Genomic DNA, 17,650 nt, shown 5'->3' with positions numbered 1-17,650 from the left:
CCCAAGAACACCATCCCCACTGTTAAAGATGGAGGTGGAAACATTATGCTTTGGGGGTGTTTTTCTGCTAAGGGGACAGGACAACTTCACCGCATCAAAGGGACGATGGACGGGGCCATGTACCGTCAAATTTTGGGTGAGAACCTCCTTCCCTCAGCCAGGGCATTGAAAATGGGTCGTGGGTGAGTATTCCAGCATGACAATGACCCAAAACACACGGCCAAGGCGACAAAGGAGTGGCTCAAGAAGAAGCACATTAAGGTCCTAGAGTGGCCTAGCCAGTCTCCAGACCTTAATCCCATAGAAAATCTGTGGAGGGAGCTGAAGGTTCGAGTTGCCAAACGTCAGCCTCGAAACCTTAATGACTTGGAGAAGATCTGCAAAGAGGAGTGGGACAAAATCCCTCCTGAGATGTGTGCAAACCTGGTGGCCAACTACAAGAAATGTCTGACCTCTGTGATTGCCAACAAGGGTTTTGCCACCAAGTAATAAGTCATGTTTTGCAGAAGGTCAAATACTTATTTCCCTCATTAAAATGAAAATCAATTTATAACATTTTTGACATGCGTTTTTCTGGATTATTTTGTTGTTATTCTGTCTCTCACTGTTCAAATAAACCTACCATTAAAATTATAGACTGATCATGGGTTTGTCAGTGGGCAAACGTACAGAATCAGCAGGGGATCAAATACTTTTTTCCCTCACTGTATACCACAGTTGTGAAAGAAAGCAATATGAAAGCATACATTTACCGGTAGAAATAAAAAATAACTGTTGATATTTTCATTTATATAAGCAAATTCATACTTTCTCATCCCAGTCGTTCGTTCGATTAGTTCAATATTTATGGACGCGATGCAGTCTTTCGTTCTTTATCTTCCGTTGCCATGCTCGCTGGCGAAGTTCTTATCCCTTGCTTAATAGCTAGCCAACTTGCTACGGCTAACAAAGTCACGACCTCTGCAGCCAGAATAATAGCAAAGTAGCCGTTTTCTATTGACATTCATATGGATACATCCATAACAATGAGCTGATAATGCCCGATTTTGCCTGGCATAGCTAGAAAGTTTGCCTTATTAGTTGCTTAAAACAGCTGGTCAAACTAGAAACCTGTGGGAGGATTTGACAGCTTTAGCAGCGGAGGGGACAGGATACAGTGTCTTGCGAAAGTATTCACCCCCCTTGGCAATTTTCCTATTTTGTTGCCTTACAACCTGGAATTAAAATAGATTTGTTGGGGGTTTGTATCATTTGATTTACATAACATGCTTACCACTTTGAAGATGTAAAATATGTTTTATTGTGAAACAAACAAGAAATAAGACAAAAAAACAGAACTTGAGCGTGCATAACTATTCACCCCACCAAAGTCAATACTTTGTAGAGCCACCTTTTGCAGCAATTACAGCTGCAAGTCTCTTGGGGTATGTCTCTATAAGCTTGGCACATCTAGCCACTAGGATTTTTGCCCATTCTTCAACTGCTCCAGCTCCTTCAAGTTGGATGGGTTCCGCTGGTGTACAGCAGTCTTTAAGTCATACCACAGATTCTCAATTGGATTGAGGTCTGGGCTTTGACTAGGCCATTCCAAGACATTTAAATGTTTGCCCTTAAACCACTCGAGTGTTGCTTTAGCAGTATGCTTAGGGTCATTGTCCTGCTGGAAGGTGAACCTCTGTCCCAGTCTCAAATCTCTGGAAGACTGAAACAAGTTTCCCTCAAGAATTTCGCTGTATTTAGCGTCATCCATTATTCCTTCAATTCTGACCAGTTTCCCAGTCCCTGCGGATGAAAAACATCCCCACAGCATGATGCTGCCACAACCATACTTCATTGTGGGGATGGTGTTCTCGGGGTGATGAGAGGTGTTGGGTTTGCGCCAGACATAGCGTTTTCCTTGATGGCCAAAAAGCTAAATTTTAGTTTCATCTGACCAGAGTACCTTCTTCCATATGTTTGGGGAGTCTCCCACATGCCTTTTTCTGGCCAATCTTTAGTCATTTAGAAGACACTCTTATCCAGAGCGACTTACAGTTAGTGAGTGCATACATTTTTCATACTGGCCCCCCGTGGGAATCGAACCCACAACCTTGGCGTTGCAAGCGCCATGCTCAACCAACTGAGCTACAGGAGGGCTTCCGTAAAGCTCAGCTCTGTGGAGGGTTCGGCTTAAAGTGGTCCTATGGACAGATACTCCAATCTCCACTGTGGAGCTTTGCAGCTCCTTCAGGGTTATCTTTGGTCTCTTTGTTGCCTCTCTGATTAATGCCTTTGTGGCCTGGTCCATGAGTTTTGGTGGACGGCCCTCTCTTGGCAGGTTTGTTGTGGTGCCATATTCGTTCAATTTTTTTATAATGGATTCAATGGTGCTCTGTGGGATGTTCAAAGTTTCAGATATATTTTTAGAACCGAACCCTGATCTGTACTTCTCTACAACTTTGTCCCTGACCTGTTTGGAGAGCTCCTTGGTCTTCATGGTGCCGCTTGCTTGGTGGTGCCCCTTGCTTGGTGGTGCCCCTTGCTTAGTGGTGCCCCTTGCTTAGTGGTGTTGCAGACTCTGGGGCCTTTCAGAACAGGTGTATATGTACTCAGATCATGTGACACTTAGATTGCACACAGGAGGACTTCATTTAACTAATTATGTGACTTCTGAAGGTAATTGGTTGCACCAGATCTTATTTAGGGGGTTCATTGCAAAGGGGGTGAATACATATGCACGCACCAAGTTATTTTTTTTAATTCACTTCACCAATTTGGACTATTTTGTGTATGTCCATTACATGAAATCCAAATAAAAATCCATTTAAATTACAGGTTGTAATGCAACAAAATAGGAAAAATATCAAGGGGGATGAATACTTTTGCAAGGCACTGTAAATTAATGTTCATCACTCACCATGTATTTTTTATTTAACCTTTATTTAACTAGGCAAGTCAGTTAAGAAAAAATTCTTATTTACAATGACGGCCTACAACGGCCAAACCCAGACGATGCTGGGCCAATTGTGCGCCGCCCTACAGGACTCCCAATCACGGCCGGTTGTGATATAGCCTGGAATCGAACCAGGGGGTCTGTAGTGACACCTTAAGCACTGACATGCAGTGCCTTAGACCACTGCGCCACTCGGGAGCCCACGTGTAACACTCGGTGGGACCACTGCCCTGTCAACTCGTGTGTGTGTGCAAAGGGGCTACTGGCCCAGTACAAAAGCCCAGCGTTTCATTAACACAGTGGGGTGGAGCGACTCAGTGTCCGGCAGCCTTCTGAAGCCAGACAGCCACGACATGATGTGTTAGACAGCCATGACATAACCATTGGGTGTCGGAGGACTGGAAAACCATTTCAGTTCTCCTTCTCTATTCAACAGAGCATACTCCTCCGCTGTGTCTCAAATAGCACCCTATTCTCTATGTAGTGCACTACTTTTGACTAGGGCCCTCTGGACAAAAGTGATGCACTACATAGGGAATAGGGTGCCATTTGGGACACAACTCTCCTTCCAAGCCTTCATAAGAGGATGTTTGTAAATCTATTATCTGGGCTACGAGTCTTTTGGTCTTCGGGGAGCAGTTCTCAATCGCTGGTTGGAATTTCCGTCCTCTCTTCCAATGAGTCTTCTTCCTCCTTTGTTCTTGTGGAGTTTTCACCAGAGTCATGTGTTAATTTCACTTCCATTGTTCAGCGAGATGAAAGAAGTGCAGTAATGTTCAGGTGTGATTAAAATAACACTTGTTCATAATTGCAGCCCTCAGGAGGGCCTCTTGCGCAGTACATCTCTTTCATGTTGAGGAGTAATCACAGGAGATTCACCGCCGAAACGTGAGCACTGCTGCTATCTGTTCTGTTCCAAGGACTCCATACTCTGTGGTGAATTTGGATCTTGCTCTGGTCTGCTGGCAATAGGATAATGATTGCTAGCCCTAGGCACAGCAAGTAACTTTGGCTAAATGTAAATTATGTGATTATCTTTCTTGTGTCATTTTCCTTGTGAGTGCATGGTAGTCTGAATTTCTTGCATCATTACATATTGGCTGATAGGAGATGCAGAGATGCATCTTTGCCTGTTTTTCAACACCAGGATCAAATGTGTTGGTCTAGTAGTTTATCATCCAACATTTCCAAATGGAAGAAACTTTTGTTTGCTTAATAAAAATGGAGAAAGAATTATAAACCAGAGATTGATTCCATATAGACCTAAGGGATGATGAGGAGTAAAAATCAATCCAGTACGACTAGAGGTCTGAAGTACGTGCGTTTGGGAACATGTGCTCACGTTTTGACATAGGGGTCTGAGAAGCCGTTGGCGTCCATGGCGGCGAGGTGGGCACAGCGGACGATGCCCACCACTAGGCCAGACTTCTGGGAGCTGTACTTGAGGGAGATCATGATGCGCCCTCGTTCCTCCAGGGACTTGTCATCTGTCTTGTCAATCTGCAGGTAAAGGAGTGGGGACACACAGGGGTCAAAGGTAAGGAGCATAGTGAGTACATAGTGGAGATGTCGTGCTCGATAGAAACATAGTCTTACGCACATCACATTATATACTGTATCCTATACCACCATTATTTAGAACATTTTGATCCAAGGTGGATCTTCATGAGGTCCAACAGTTGATCAACAGTTTAGAGGAACACTTGCTGTCCCCAGAAGTTACAACGGTTAACATTCACACCCACTTACATGAGGAGACTGGTGGAGGAGACTGAGTGGGATGTACATAGCAGCTCTACCAGTTAGGGTTGATTCCCAAGTTTTCAGTCAGGACTTTTTAGATGGGTTTCTTCTCCAAATGCAAATGTCCACTGATCAGATTGGGAATCCAATCAAATGGTGTAACTTGATTTGGAGTTTGATTTGCAAAGTAAGTATTGCTGTGGACAAGTACATACTTGGCACGAGTGACTGCACAGGCACAGAGCAACTCTTCGCAGTTACTTTAATACCATATGCCTATTAGTCTCGATTGTATTCCAAATTTAAGATGTGCAAATTTGTCGACTCACAGAGAGCGAGAGAGAGAGAGAGAGAGAGAGAGAGAGAGAGGTTACCAACAACCTATTCAAATATTGATTTATATATTTTCATTAAAAACGTTATTTTGATTAATTTAAGATATAGTCCCGACACAAAACTAGGGTTGCTACCCAAGCCGGCTGGTCGTTCGTTCTATCGGTTCGGTTGCCAGAGACGCGACCCAGTAGTTCAGTCTTTTTGTTCTGTATCTATTGACGTGACCCATTTGTTCATTCTAAATGTTCCATTGCCATACTGGCTGGCAACGTTTTTATCCCTTGCGTGCTAGCTAGCCAACTACGGCTAACTTACAGTCACATCAAACAGTTCAGCCAGAATAACAGCAAAGTAGCTGCATTTGCTTTTCTTTAAGCTGTTTTCTATTAACATTTATTTGGATACATCCATAACAATGAGCTAATGATGCACAATTTCACCTGGCATTGAACATGTGCTCTCTCGTCTGGACACAATTGCTCAGAGGAGCTAGCCAACAACACAACTAACACAATCACTTCATACTGAAGATGGAAAGACAGTAAACTAGCTGCACTTCATTTCGTTTTACCTGTTTTCTATTGACAGTTCTTTGTATATATCCATAAAAATGAGGCTGATTCATGATTTCGACTGGCTGAGAAAAGCTGCCTGCCTGTCTGTCTCGTCCCGACTCCCGACACATTCATTACTATGGGACAGCTGGAGATCGAATTTGAATATTGAAACAATGTTGCAAATGTCGGAAAGACAGACAGCAAGGTTTATACAAAAATGTTAGCCTAAAAGAAATGTGAGATAATGTCTAGATGCTTTTTATAGTGGAAATCAAGTTTATAAATTGCCTGGCTGCGATGATGAGACAGTGGATTGCGCAGTCAGATGGAACAGAGTAAATAGGCATTTTAACATCATAGATTTAGCCGGTGGTAACTTGTGGAATAGACACTGGCTGGAATGTGGTTTTAACCAATCAGCATTTAGGATTAGACACACCCATTGTATAATGTGGAAATATGTCACATTATTCATCATGGAACACACATTATTGTGAATTTAAAGCAAAAGTGTGTAAGTGTTCCAAATAGCGCAATGCTTCCCAAACATACTGGAAATACCCAAAGTGTTGTATTGCTGAGCTGGAAGAAAGCATCCAGCATCCATATGGTGACTAACAAGAGACCGCATGAGAACCAACAAATTTGTTCTGAGCAGATCAAATAAAATAAAATGTTATTTGCCACATGCGCCGAATACAACAGGTGTAGACATTACAGTGAAATGCTTACTTAAAAGCCCTTAACCAAAGAATAAAAGCAAATAACTAAAGAGCAGCAGTAAAATAACAGTAGGGAGGCTATATAAAGGGGGGTACCGGTGCAGAGTCAATGTGCGGGGGCACCGGCTAGTTGAGGTAATATGTACATGTGGGTAGAGTTAAAGTGACTATGCATAAATAATAAACAGAGTAGCAGCAGCGTAAAAGAGGGGGATGGGGTGGGGGTGGGGGGGCAGCGCAAATAGTCCGGGTAGCCATGATTAGCTGTTCAGGAGTCTTATGGCTTGGGGATAGAAGCTGTTGAGAAGCCTTTTGGATCTAGACTTGGCGCTCTGGTACCGCTTCTCGTGCGGTAGCAGAGAGAACAGTCTATTACTAGGGTGGCTGGAGTCTTTGACAATTTTGAGGGCCTTCCTCTAACACCGCCTGGTATAGAGGTCCTGGATGGCAAGAAGCTTGGCCCCAGTGGTGTACTGGGCCGTACGCACCACCCTCTGTAGTGCCTTGCGGTCGGAGGCCGAGCAGTTGCTATACCAGGTGGTGATGCAACCAGTCAGGATGCTCTCGATGGTGCAGCTGTAGAACATTTTGAGGATCTGAGGACCCATGCCAAATATTTTCAGTCTCCTGAGGGGGAATAGGCTTTGTCGTGCCCTCTTCACAACTGTCTTGGTGTGTTTGGACCATGATAGTTTGTTCGTGATGTGAACACCAAGGAACTTGAAGCTCTCAACCTGTTCCACTACAGCCCCGTCGATGAGAATGGGGGCGTGCTCAGTCCTCTTTTTTTTCCTGTAGTCCACAATCATCTCCTTTGTCTTGATCACGTTGAGGGAGAGGTTGTTATCCTGGCACCACACGGCCAGGTCTCTGACCTCCTCCCTATAGGCTGTGTCATCGTTGTCGGTGATCAGTCCTACCACTGTTGTGTCGTCAGCAAACTTAATGATGGTGTTGGAGTCGTGCCTGGCCATGCAGTCATGGGTGAACAGGGAGTACAGGAGGGGACTGAGCACACACCCCTGAGGGGTCCCCGTGTTGAGGATCAGCGTGGCAGATGTGTTGTTACCTACCCTTACCACCTGGGGGTGGCCCGTCAGGAAGTCCAGGATCCAGTTGCAGAGGGAGGTGTTTAGTCCCAGGATCTTTAGCTTATTGATGAGCTTTGAGGGCACTATGGTGTTGAATGCTGAGCTGTAGTCAATGAATAGCATTCTCACGTAGGTGTTCCTCTTGTCCAGTTGGGAAAGGGCAGTGTTGAGTGCAATAGAGATTGCATCATCTGTGGATCTGTTGGGGTGGTATGCAAATTGGAGTGGATCTAGGGTTTCTGGGATAATGGTGTTGATGTGAGCCATGACCAGCCTTTCAAAGCACTTCATGGCTACAGACGTGTGTGCTACGGGTCGGTAGTCATTTAGGCAGGTTATTTTAGTGTCCTTGGGCACAGGGACTATGGTGGTCTGCTTGAAACATGTTGGTATTACAGACTCAGTCAGGGACATGTTGAAAATGTCAGTGAAGACACTTGCCAGTTGGTCAGCACATGCTCGGAGTACACGTTCTGGCAATCCGTCTGGCCCTGCGGCCTTGTGAATGTTGACCTGCTTAAAAGTCTTACTCACATCGGCTACGGAGAGCGTGATCACATAGTCATCTGGAACAGCTGGTGCTCTGATGCATGCTTCAGTATTGCTTGCCTCGAAGCGAGCATAGAAGTGATTTATCTTGTCTGGTAGGCTTGTGTCACTGGGCAGCTCGTGGCTGTGCTTCCCTTTGTAGTCCATAATAGTTTTCAAGCCCTGCCACATCCGACGAGCGTCAGAGCCGGTGTAGTACGATTCAATCTTAGTCCGGTATTGACTCTTTGCCTGTTTGATGGTTCGTTGGAGGGCATAGCGGGATTTCTTATAAGCGTCCGGGTTAGAGTCCCGCTCCTTGAAAGCGGCAGCTCTACCCTTTAGCTCAGTGCGGATTTTGCCTGTAATCCATGGCTTCTGGTTGGGGTATGTACGTACGGTCACTGTGGGGACGACATCATCGATGCACTTATTGATGAAGCCAGTGACTGATGTGGTGTACTCCTCAATGCTATCTGAAGAATCCCGGAACATATTTCAGTCTGTGCTAGCAAAACAGTCCTGTAGCTTACCATCTGCGTCATCTGACCACTTTTTTATTAACCGAGTCACTTCCTGCTTGTGATCATCCAAAGTCCTCTTTTATCATGACTCCAGCCCTGTAGCACTGATCTCAGATCAGCTGTAGCAGAGTTCGAGGGGCCACTTTTCCTACTACCTCTGATTCAACCTGACCAGTCTCTGATCAACCCTGTCCCATTGCCCCCGGTTAAGCTACTTCAACCTCTTTTGAGGACATCAAGCGAATCAGCACGGGTGTTCGCAATTATGGAGTGTATCGACGACTTGCTTGGATCAACAGTTTTCTCCCGATATCCCTCTGTTGTGGTTTGTGCTGATCCCTGCAGTACACTACATTGCAGTACACTACATTGTCTGGAATCTCTTCCATGTTTGATGGGGGAAAAAAAGTGTCTGCCAACCCCGGTTTATCAAATTAATCGTTGACAGAAGTCTCAACTCCAAATCTTGTCCGGTGGTGCCTTAAACTGCAATGAATAATTCAGCCCAATTTCAAAGGCAATTCATTCTCATTTCCAGTGTGTTTTCAAGGTAAGTACATTGTAGCCTTGGGGGCCAGATCTGCTTCTCATTTAGCCGACACCTTGGCCACTATCAAACCACGTCTTTCAGAGTTAGTTGAATTCACCCTGATTAGGGGTGCAACATTCTGGAAACTTTCCCATAATTCCTTGGTTTTCTAGAAATCCTGGTTGGAGAATTCCGTACTACCTGCTTATTCCCTCCTGCTTCCTGGAATGTTCCAACCTGAATTTCTGGAAAACCTGAAACACACACACACTCACACACACACCAAGGTAATTAAAGATTTTTATTTGAAATTCAGTTTAGTTTGAGTTTGTTTTCATTTAGTTTGTTTTATAAAAACATTTCCATTTAATTTTTATATTATTTTGTTTCAGTTTTAGTGTTTTTATGGGATGGCACTTCTTGCCACTGTGGGGCAGTAATGCATAAGATGGTGGGTCAGGTCATATGTTGGGTTAGGTTTAAAGCTAGACTCAGCAAGATGACGTAGATGCACAAAGTAAATAGTAGAAGAAAAAAAACATAATTCATTATGGTTTTTATTTTAGTTCGTTTTGGAGTCAAAGATAATAGTTTCAGTATAGTTTCAGTTTCTCAAATGGGTTTGTTAATTATTATATTTCAGTTGACTAAATTGTTTTTTCATGATTCGTTTCATTATTAGTTAACCTTGACACACACACACACCTACAGTTGAAGTTGGAAGTTTACATACACCTTAGCCAAATACATTTAAACTCAGTTTTACACAATCCCTGACATTTAATCCTAAGTAAAAATTCCCTGTCTTTGGTCAGTTAGGATCACCACTTTATTTTAAGAATGTGAAATGTCAGAATAATAGTAGAGAGTGATTTATTTAAGCTTTTATTTATTTCATCACATTCCCAGTGGGTCAGAAGTTTACATACACTCAATTAGTATTTGGTAGCATTTCCTTTAAATTGTTTAACTTGGGTCAAATGTTTCAGGTAGCCTTCCACAAGCTTCCCACAATAAGTTGGGTGAATTTTGGCCCATTTCTCTTGACAGAGTTGGTGTAACTGAGTCAGGTTTGTAGGCCTCCTTGCTCGCACACGCTTTTTCAGTTCTGCCCACACATTTTCTGTAGGATTGAGGTAAGGGCTTTGTGATAGCCACTCCAATACCTTGACTTTGTTGTCCTTAAGCCATTTTGCCACAACTTTGGAAGTATGCTTGGGGTCATTGTCCATTTGAAAGACCCATTTGCGACCAAGCTTTAACTTCCTGAATGATGTCTTGAGATGTTGCTTCAATATATCCACATAATTTTCCTTCCTCATGATGCCATTTATTTTGTGAAGTGCACCAGTCCCTCCTGCAGCAAAGCACCCACACAGCTTGATGCTGCCACCCCCGTGCTTCACGGTTGTGATGGTGTTCTTCGGCTTGCAAGATACCCCCTTTTTCCTCCAAACATAACGATGGTCATTATGGCCAAACAGTTCTATTTTTGTTTCATTAGACCAGAGGACATTTCTCCAAAATGTGCAATTGCAAACCATAGTCTAGCTTTTTTATGGCAGTTTTGTAGCAGTGGCTTCTTCCTTGCTGAGTGGCCTTTCAGGTTATGTCGACATAGGACTCGTTTTACTGTGGATATAGATACTTTTGTATCTGTTTCCTCCAGCATCTTCACAAGGTCCTTTGCTGTTGTTCTGGGATTGATTTGCACTTTTCGCACCAAAGTACGTTTATTTCTAGGAGACAGAATGCGTCCACTTCCTGAGCGGTATGGCTGCTGTGTGGTCCCATGATGTTTATACTTGCGTACTATTGTTTGTACAGATGAATGTGGTACCTTCAGGCATTTGGAAATTGCTCACAAGGATGAACCAGACTTGTGGAGGTCTACAAATATTTTTCTGAGGTCTTGGCTGATTTCTTTTGATTTTCCCATGATGTCAAGCAAAGAGGCACTGAGTTTGAAGGTAGGCCATGAAATACATCCACAGGTACACCTCCAATTGACTCAAATTATGTCAATTAGCCTATCAGAAGCTTCTAAAGCCATGACATCATTTTCTGGAATTTTCCAAGCTGTTTAAACGCACAGTCAACTTAGTGTATGTAAACTTCTGACCCACTGGAACTGCGACACAGTGAATTATAAGTGAAATAATCTGTCTGTAAACAATTGTTGGAAAAATTACTTGTGTCATGCACAAAGTAGATGTCCTAACCGACTTGCCAAAACTATAGTTTGTTTACAAGAAATTTGTGGAGTGGTTGAAAAACGAGTTTTAATGACTCCAACCTAAGTGTGTGTCAACTTCCGACTTCAACTGTATGTCAAAAAGGCTCATTAATGTGTGTGTGTGTGCGTGTACAGTGGGGAAAAAAGTATTTAGTCAGCCACCAATTGTGCAAGTTCTCCCACTTAAAAAGATGAGAGAGGCCTGTAATTTTCATCATAGGTACACGTCAACTATGACAGACAAATTCAGAAAAGAAAATCCAGAAAATCACATTGTAGGACTTTTTATGAATTTATTTGCAAATTATGGTGGAAAATAAGTATTTGGTCACCTACAAACAAGCAAGATTTCTGGCTCTCACAGACCTGTAACTTCTTCTTTGAGAGGCTCCTCTGTCCTCCACTCGTTACCTGTATTAATGGCACCTGTTTGAACTTGTTATCAGTATAAAAGACACCTGTCCACAACCTCTAACAGTCACACTCCAAACTCCACTATGGCCAAGACCAAAGAGCTGTCAAAGGACACCAGAAACAAAATTGTAGACCTGCACCAGGCTGGGAAGACTGAATCTGCAATAGGTAAGCAGCTTGGTTTGAAGAAATCAACTGTGGGAGCAATTATTAGGAAATGGAAGACATACAAGACCACTGATAATCTCCCTCGATCTGGGGCTCCACGCAAGATCTCACCCCGTGGGGTCAAAATGATCACAAGAACGGTGAGCAAAAATCCCAGAACCACACGGGGGGACCTAGTGAATGACCTGCAGAGAGCTGGGACCAAAGTAACAAAGCCTACCATCAGTAACACACTACGCAGCCAGGGACTCAAATCCTGCACTGCAAGACGTGTCCCCCTGCTTGTCCAGGCCCATCTGAAGTTTGCTAGAGTGCATTTGGATGATCCAGAAGAGGATTGGGAGAATGTCATATGGTCAGATGAAACCAAAATATAAATTTTTGGTAAAAACTCAACTCGTCGTGTTTGGAGGACAAAGAATGCTGAGTTGCATCCAAAGAACACCATACCTACTGTGAAGCATGGGGGTGGAAACATCATGCTTTGGGGCTGTTTTTCTGCAAAGGGACCAGGACGACTGATCCGTGTAAAGGAAAGAATGAATGGGGCCATGTATCGTGAGATTTTGAGTGAAAACCTCCTTCCATCAGCAAGGGCATTGAAGATGAAACGTGGCTGGGTCTTTCAGCATGACAATGATCCCAAACACACCGCCCGGGCAACGAAGGCGTGGCTTCGTAAGAAGCATTTCAAGGTCCTGGAGTGGCCTAGCCAGTCTCCAGATCTCAACCCCATAGAAAATCTTTGGAGGGAGTTGAAAGTCTGTGTTGCCCAGCGACAGCCCCAAAACATCACTGCTCTAGAGGAGATCTGCATGGAGGAATGGGCCAAAATACCAGCAACAGTGTGTGAAAACCTTGTGAAGACTTACAGAAAACGTTTGACCTGTGTCATTGTCAACAGAGGGTATATAACAAAGTATTGAGAAACTTTTGTTATTGACCAAATACTTATTTTCCACCATAATTTGCAAATAAATTCATTACAAATCCTACAATGTGATTTTCTGGATTTTATTTTCTCATTTTGTCTGTCATAGTTGATGTGTACCTATGATGAAAATTACAGGCCTCTCTCATCTTTTTAAGTGGGAGAACTTGTACAATTGGTGGTTGACTAAATACTTTTTTCCCCACTGTATATGTGTTGTGTGGGTGTGTTTGCATGAGCCTGTATGTGTGTTAGCAGCACATAGCTCAGTAATCCACAGGCTGAGGAAAAGGCTGCATGTTGGTGATGCTCAGTCAAAGACTGGGCTAAGCCTTCTCCGAGTAGTCGGAGCAGATTCCCTTCAGTGTTGTTGATGGTAAGAGAAAACACATTTATGTGAGCGCCGCTAAGCTCAATGAAATCTGGAGATTTTAACGACACGCTCGGATAAAATTGTGAATATTAAGAAAGGGCTCATCCCTATGAATCAGCTCATTCGTAAAAAGTAAAACTCCCAAACTAAGGTTATTGGAAACAGCAACCCAAATGTGGACATAGTTTGGAGGATCAAATATTGCAGCTCAACTAAGGATCCATTTAGTAGAGATTGAGTTCAATTGCAATTAAGGTGGAGCTACAGTATTGTATGTGAAAAAAGCTAGTCCATATTTGACTAGCGACAGTACTGTAAAATAACGACAATAGCTAGCAACATCCTCCAGTGCGCTAAGTAAGTAGCACTCGTGAGTAAATCAAATGCCTCGGGCATCAATGGCCAGTCCTTGTTTAAAGCCCATGGGTAAATGTAATTGCTTGAATGGATTATGAGAGACTGTCATTCTCTCCGGTCTTTAATGCTGTAAACCTGCATAATTCAGGGAGAGAGGCAGTGTTGAACAGAGCCCTCAGTAGGTGGTGCTCCATTGAAATGTCTGTGGTTGTTTCATGAAGTTCATTTACAGTGTGTACGGTGTTAAAAGGGGATGTACAGGTATATGAAATGTTTTAAGGTCCATCATGTATTAATGACAGGATACATACAGTATTGCTGTCTTTCAACACAAGGTATTTAAGCAAATGATCTGTACGTAACAAATAGAACATTTACACAAGAAAATGTTTGTAATTTAGCAGTGGAGACAAAATAATCAATTGAAATTAGGATATGCTTAATTTTCCGGCTATGCTTAATTTGGTTTTAAATGGGGAGATGAAAAAGGGAATTTGGAGATAACTTACAGGTAGCTGTTTCTCCAGGCAGTTGTTGAAGTTCTTGGTCTGGTTGGGCTTGAGTTTCTTGAGGGGGATGCGTGTCTCACCGATGAACTCATTGTGGCGGAACTTGTCCTCGTCACACACTGAAATCCTGAAAGTACAGAACAGAACAGAACAGAACAGAACAGACAGACAGACAGACAGACAGACAGGCAGGCAGGCAGGCAGGCAGGCAGGCAGGCAGGCAGGCAGGCAGGCAGGCAGGCAGGCAGGCAGACAGACAGACAGACAGACAGACAGACAGACAGACAGAGAGACAGACAGACAGACAGACAGACAGACAGACAGACAGACAGACAGACAGACAGACAGACAGACAGACAGACAGACAGACAGACAGAGAGACAGAGAGAGAGACAGAGAGAGAGATCAACAGACACAAAGCAGCTACGATAGAGAAATAAATAAGAAGACTGCAGAAGAGAGACAATAGGTGAAAAAATTTAGATATTTGTTCAGCAGCCGCAGAAGAGTTGAACTGACTATGGGCTACTATTTAATCAAACCCAGTCTCCAGGTTTCCTGGATTAGTAATCAAATAACAGTTTACTGTTAATTACTGTTGCATCCAAAATACACACATCAAATACGAAATGCAATCAATAGATAATAACACAATCATTTTACATTTTAGTCATTTAGCAGACGCTCTTATCCAGAGCGACTTACAGTTAGTGAGTGCAAAAAAAATTCATACTGGCCCCCTGTGGGAATCGAAACCACAACCCCTGGCGTTGCAAACGCCCTACTCTACCAAGTGAGCTACACGGGGCAATAAAACCTCGCCTGAAAATGCAAGACACAGATGACTATAAGCACGATTAGCAGTCATACATTCTGTAGCACTCGATTGCTCCACATTGAATGGCCCACTTCTTTCAGACAAATTATGCAGTAGTGCTGCTGTAGTAATAACAAAATAATACAAAAATAACAGCAAAGATGATCACGAGGGGAAAAAACTAACACGCTTCACTTCAGAGTTCTGGTGCTGATAGGAACATGTTCTTTCCAAACTCTAAAAGCTAGGACTACGAATACTACATTTATCAAATACTCCAAGTGCAAGATATGTCCACAGTCCACTATCTTATCTAGATGGAAACAACTATGTTCTCAGAAATAAAAACTACTTCAAGCCAAACTGAGCTGCTTTGAACTTGTGGTCAAGTTCCTGGTGAATGTCAAGTTTGTGGCAGGGGAGTACTTCAAGTGTTTAAGTAACTATTGTTCACATTCACACTCAACCCAATCACTCACACTCACACACACACACACATACACACACAAAAATACAATATATTCGCATAGTGGTCTTAAGGTTACTAATAGTATAGCCTGTACGACCTACAAGGACAAGCCTAGAAACACATTTGGGCCATGGCTGCCCTAAAGACACAGGTAGTAACATCTGGACCAGGGATAAAGCACACCAACCACTGGTCCACCAGAAAAATAAGAGCCAAGCTATCAATAGGAAAATAAAAGGAAACCAAAAAGGAAACTGGAGGCATCAACTTTCACTGCATGACAAGCAGAAAGATATTACGCTTAAGGAGTCACTAGACTTTTAAAAACACAGTTCATAGATCAATCAAATATAATAGTTACCCCAACAGTCTCCCCAACAGTTTCCTCTACAGTTTCCCAACCCATTAAGACTTCAGAGGTCCTCTGTGAACTCCTCTATGAACAGGTCTCCCACCAATACCCTGAAGTGACTGAAAGGCACTAGGGAGTCTAATCTCAGAGTGTCCTGAAATTCATTCCATGTATGTGGCATGTAAAAACTAAAGGCTGTTTAGCCTAGATCAGTAGTGACAAAAGGAATTTTAAGAATTAGCCATTCCTGGGAGCGAGTGGGATATTTCATAGTTCTATATATCAGGAGCGATGTGAGGTAGTATGGTAGTTTCTGCAGAAGAGCTTGGTAAATGAACAGAAGGCAATGTTTCGTTCTCCACATTGCCAGTGATGGCCAGACCACTTCATATGACTGAATAGAACCCTATTCCTCCTCTCTGAGAATACTGGAGATGTTTCAGTGTTCAGTTGATCCTTGCTTTCTCATGTAGCATTTGAAAGCTCACTGACCAAGTGGTCCTGTGTGGCCCATTTGGTAATTGTGTAGTGCTAGCAATGCCATGGTTGTGGGTTCAACATACTTAAAGAGGGGCTGAACTTACTGATTTAGCCTCGGTTTCAATCATCCTCATTAGGAAATGCTACTGAGAACAGGATTTGGAGGTGTGCTTTGATGTGGGTGTTTCTTGTGTGCAAGGTTATCAGACCTGATTTGCTAGTTTTTATTTAGTTTAAGTTGCATAAAAATATTTATTTAAAAAACTGTACACAGTTACAGTCACTCACCCTTCTAGATAACTTGAAACAGTCTAACCAGGTATTGTGTATGGAAGTAGCCTAGCTAGCAAGCTAGCCATCATCTTTCACCAATTAGCTTCAGCTGGCCGGTGTGTGACCGTGGCAAAGCTGGTTTGACTTTGGATAGCCTATCTGTGGGGCTAGTTAAGGATCATCAATAAGTCGCACCCTGTTCACGTTCCCTCGCCCATGCTCCCATATTACACAATGTAAATGGAACAATATTTTCATGTTGCACACCTTTTAGTTTTCTAATGAAATGCTTTCAGTATTTGTATATGAATTTCTACAATTTAATTTGCGTCTATGTTTTAATGTCATTGAAATTTTGATCTATTTAAATGTTTAAATATTGTCCATTGTGTAATTTATTGATGGTCCCTTACTAGCCCCATAGGGATATCCAAAGTCAAACCAAATTTGCCATGGTCAGTGTGATGGGCATTACAATCAGGTCATATGCAGTTGCGCTCCGAATTAATGATTACTTGGTACTGCCATTACGTTTTACACTTTTACATTTGAGTCATTTAGCAGACGCTCTTATCCAGAGCGATTTACAGTTTAGTGAGTGCATACATTTTTCATACTGGCCCCCCGTGGGAAACGAACCCACAACCCTGGCGTTGCAAGCGCCATGCTCTACCAACTGAGCTACAGGTAGATCATGGGCAGGATTGAAATAAACCCAACCCAAGGAAACTATTATGTACCCTTCATTCCGTAACGTACCAATTTTTCCTAATAATCTCGCAAATCTCAGTTTTGGACAAGACTGACTTCATGACCAAAATTATCCTATATACACTTTGTAGTAAATTTTGACACTAGAATAAATGTTTCTGACGCATATCCACATAAGCTGTTTTCAACCAGAGATGTTTTATTTTTTATTCAGTCACACTTTAAAATGTATGCAGTCACTGTACTGTAAGTCCCTTTGGATAAAAGTGTCTTGCTAAGTAATACATATTTTATTTCTGCTGAAATAAAATAAAATGATAGTATGTGTCAATAACACTATGAACCGCCTGTGTGTGTGCATTAAATAGGCCTTCTGGACTTTAAAACGTTTATGCATTTACAAAGGCAGTTCTAAGAGACCATGATGATGTGTTACGGACCCGTGTTAACTGGAAACGATGTGAGGCGATGAAACAACAGAACAGGATTTACGTTGGGGAAAGCTGAACTTTATGCAAATACTTGCCGATATCACAGCGCGATTGACCAATCGAAGCTCACTATAGCTTCCTGACCCTACTGGATTGGCTGTTGATAC

The 17,650-nt window shown here is 42.7% G+C and overlaps 1 protein-coding gene across 1 annotated transcript in view; it reads right to left on the bottom strand.

Moving 5' to 3' along the window:
- The window catches only part of LOC311136543 (double C2-like domain-containing protein beta), a gene marked incomplete at both ends in the record, with an annotated part of 208,511 nt that overhangs the window by 10,748 nt on the left and 180,113 nt on the right, over positions 1–17,650 (bottom strand). Inside the window, 2 exons of the mRNA XM_084170710.1 lie at positions 4,275–4,432; positions 13,951–14,077. Of these exons, the coding sequence (XP_084026836.1) occupies positions 4,275–4,432; positions 13,951–14,077 (285 nt within the window). The remainder of the gene's footprint in view (positions 1–4,274; positions 4,433–13,950; positions 14,078–17,650) is intronic.

This window comes from Coregonus lavaretus, assembly GCF_964263955.1.
Source record: "Coregonus lavaretus genome assembly, chromosome: 10".
Lineage (NCBI taxonomy): Eukaryota > Metazoa > Chordata > Actinopteri > Salmoniformes > Salmonidae > Coregonus > Coregonus lavaretus.
This window is presented reverse-complemented; position numbering and strand designations above follow the sequence as displayed.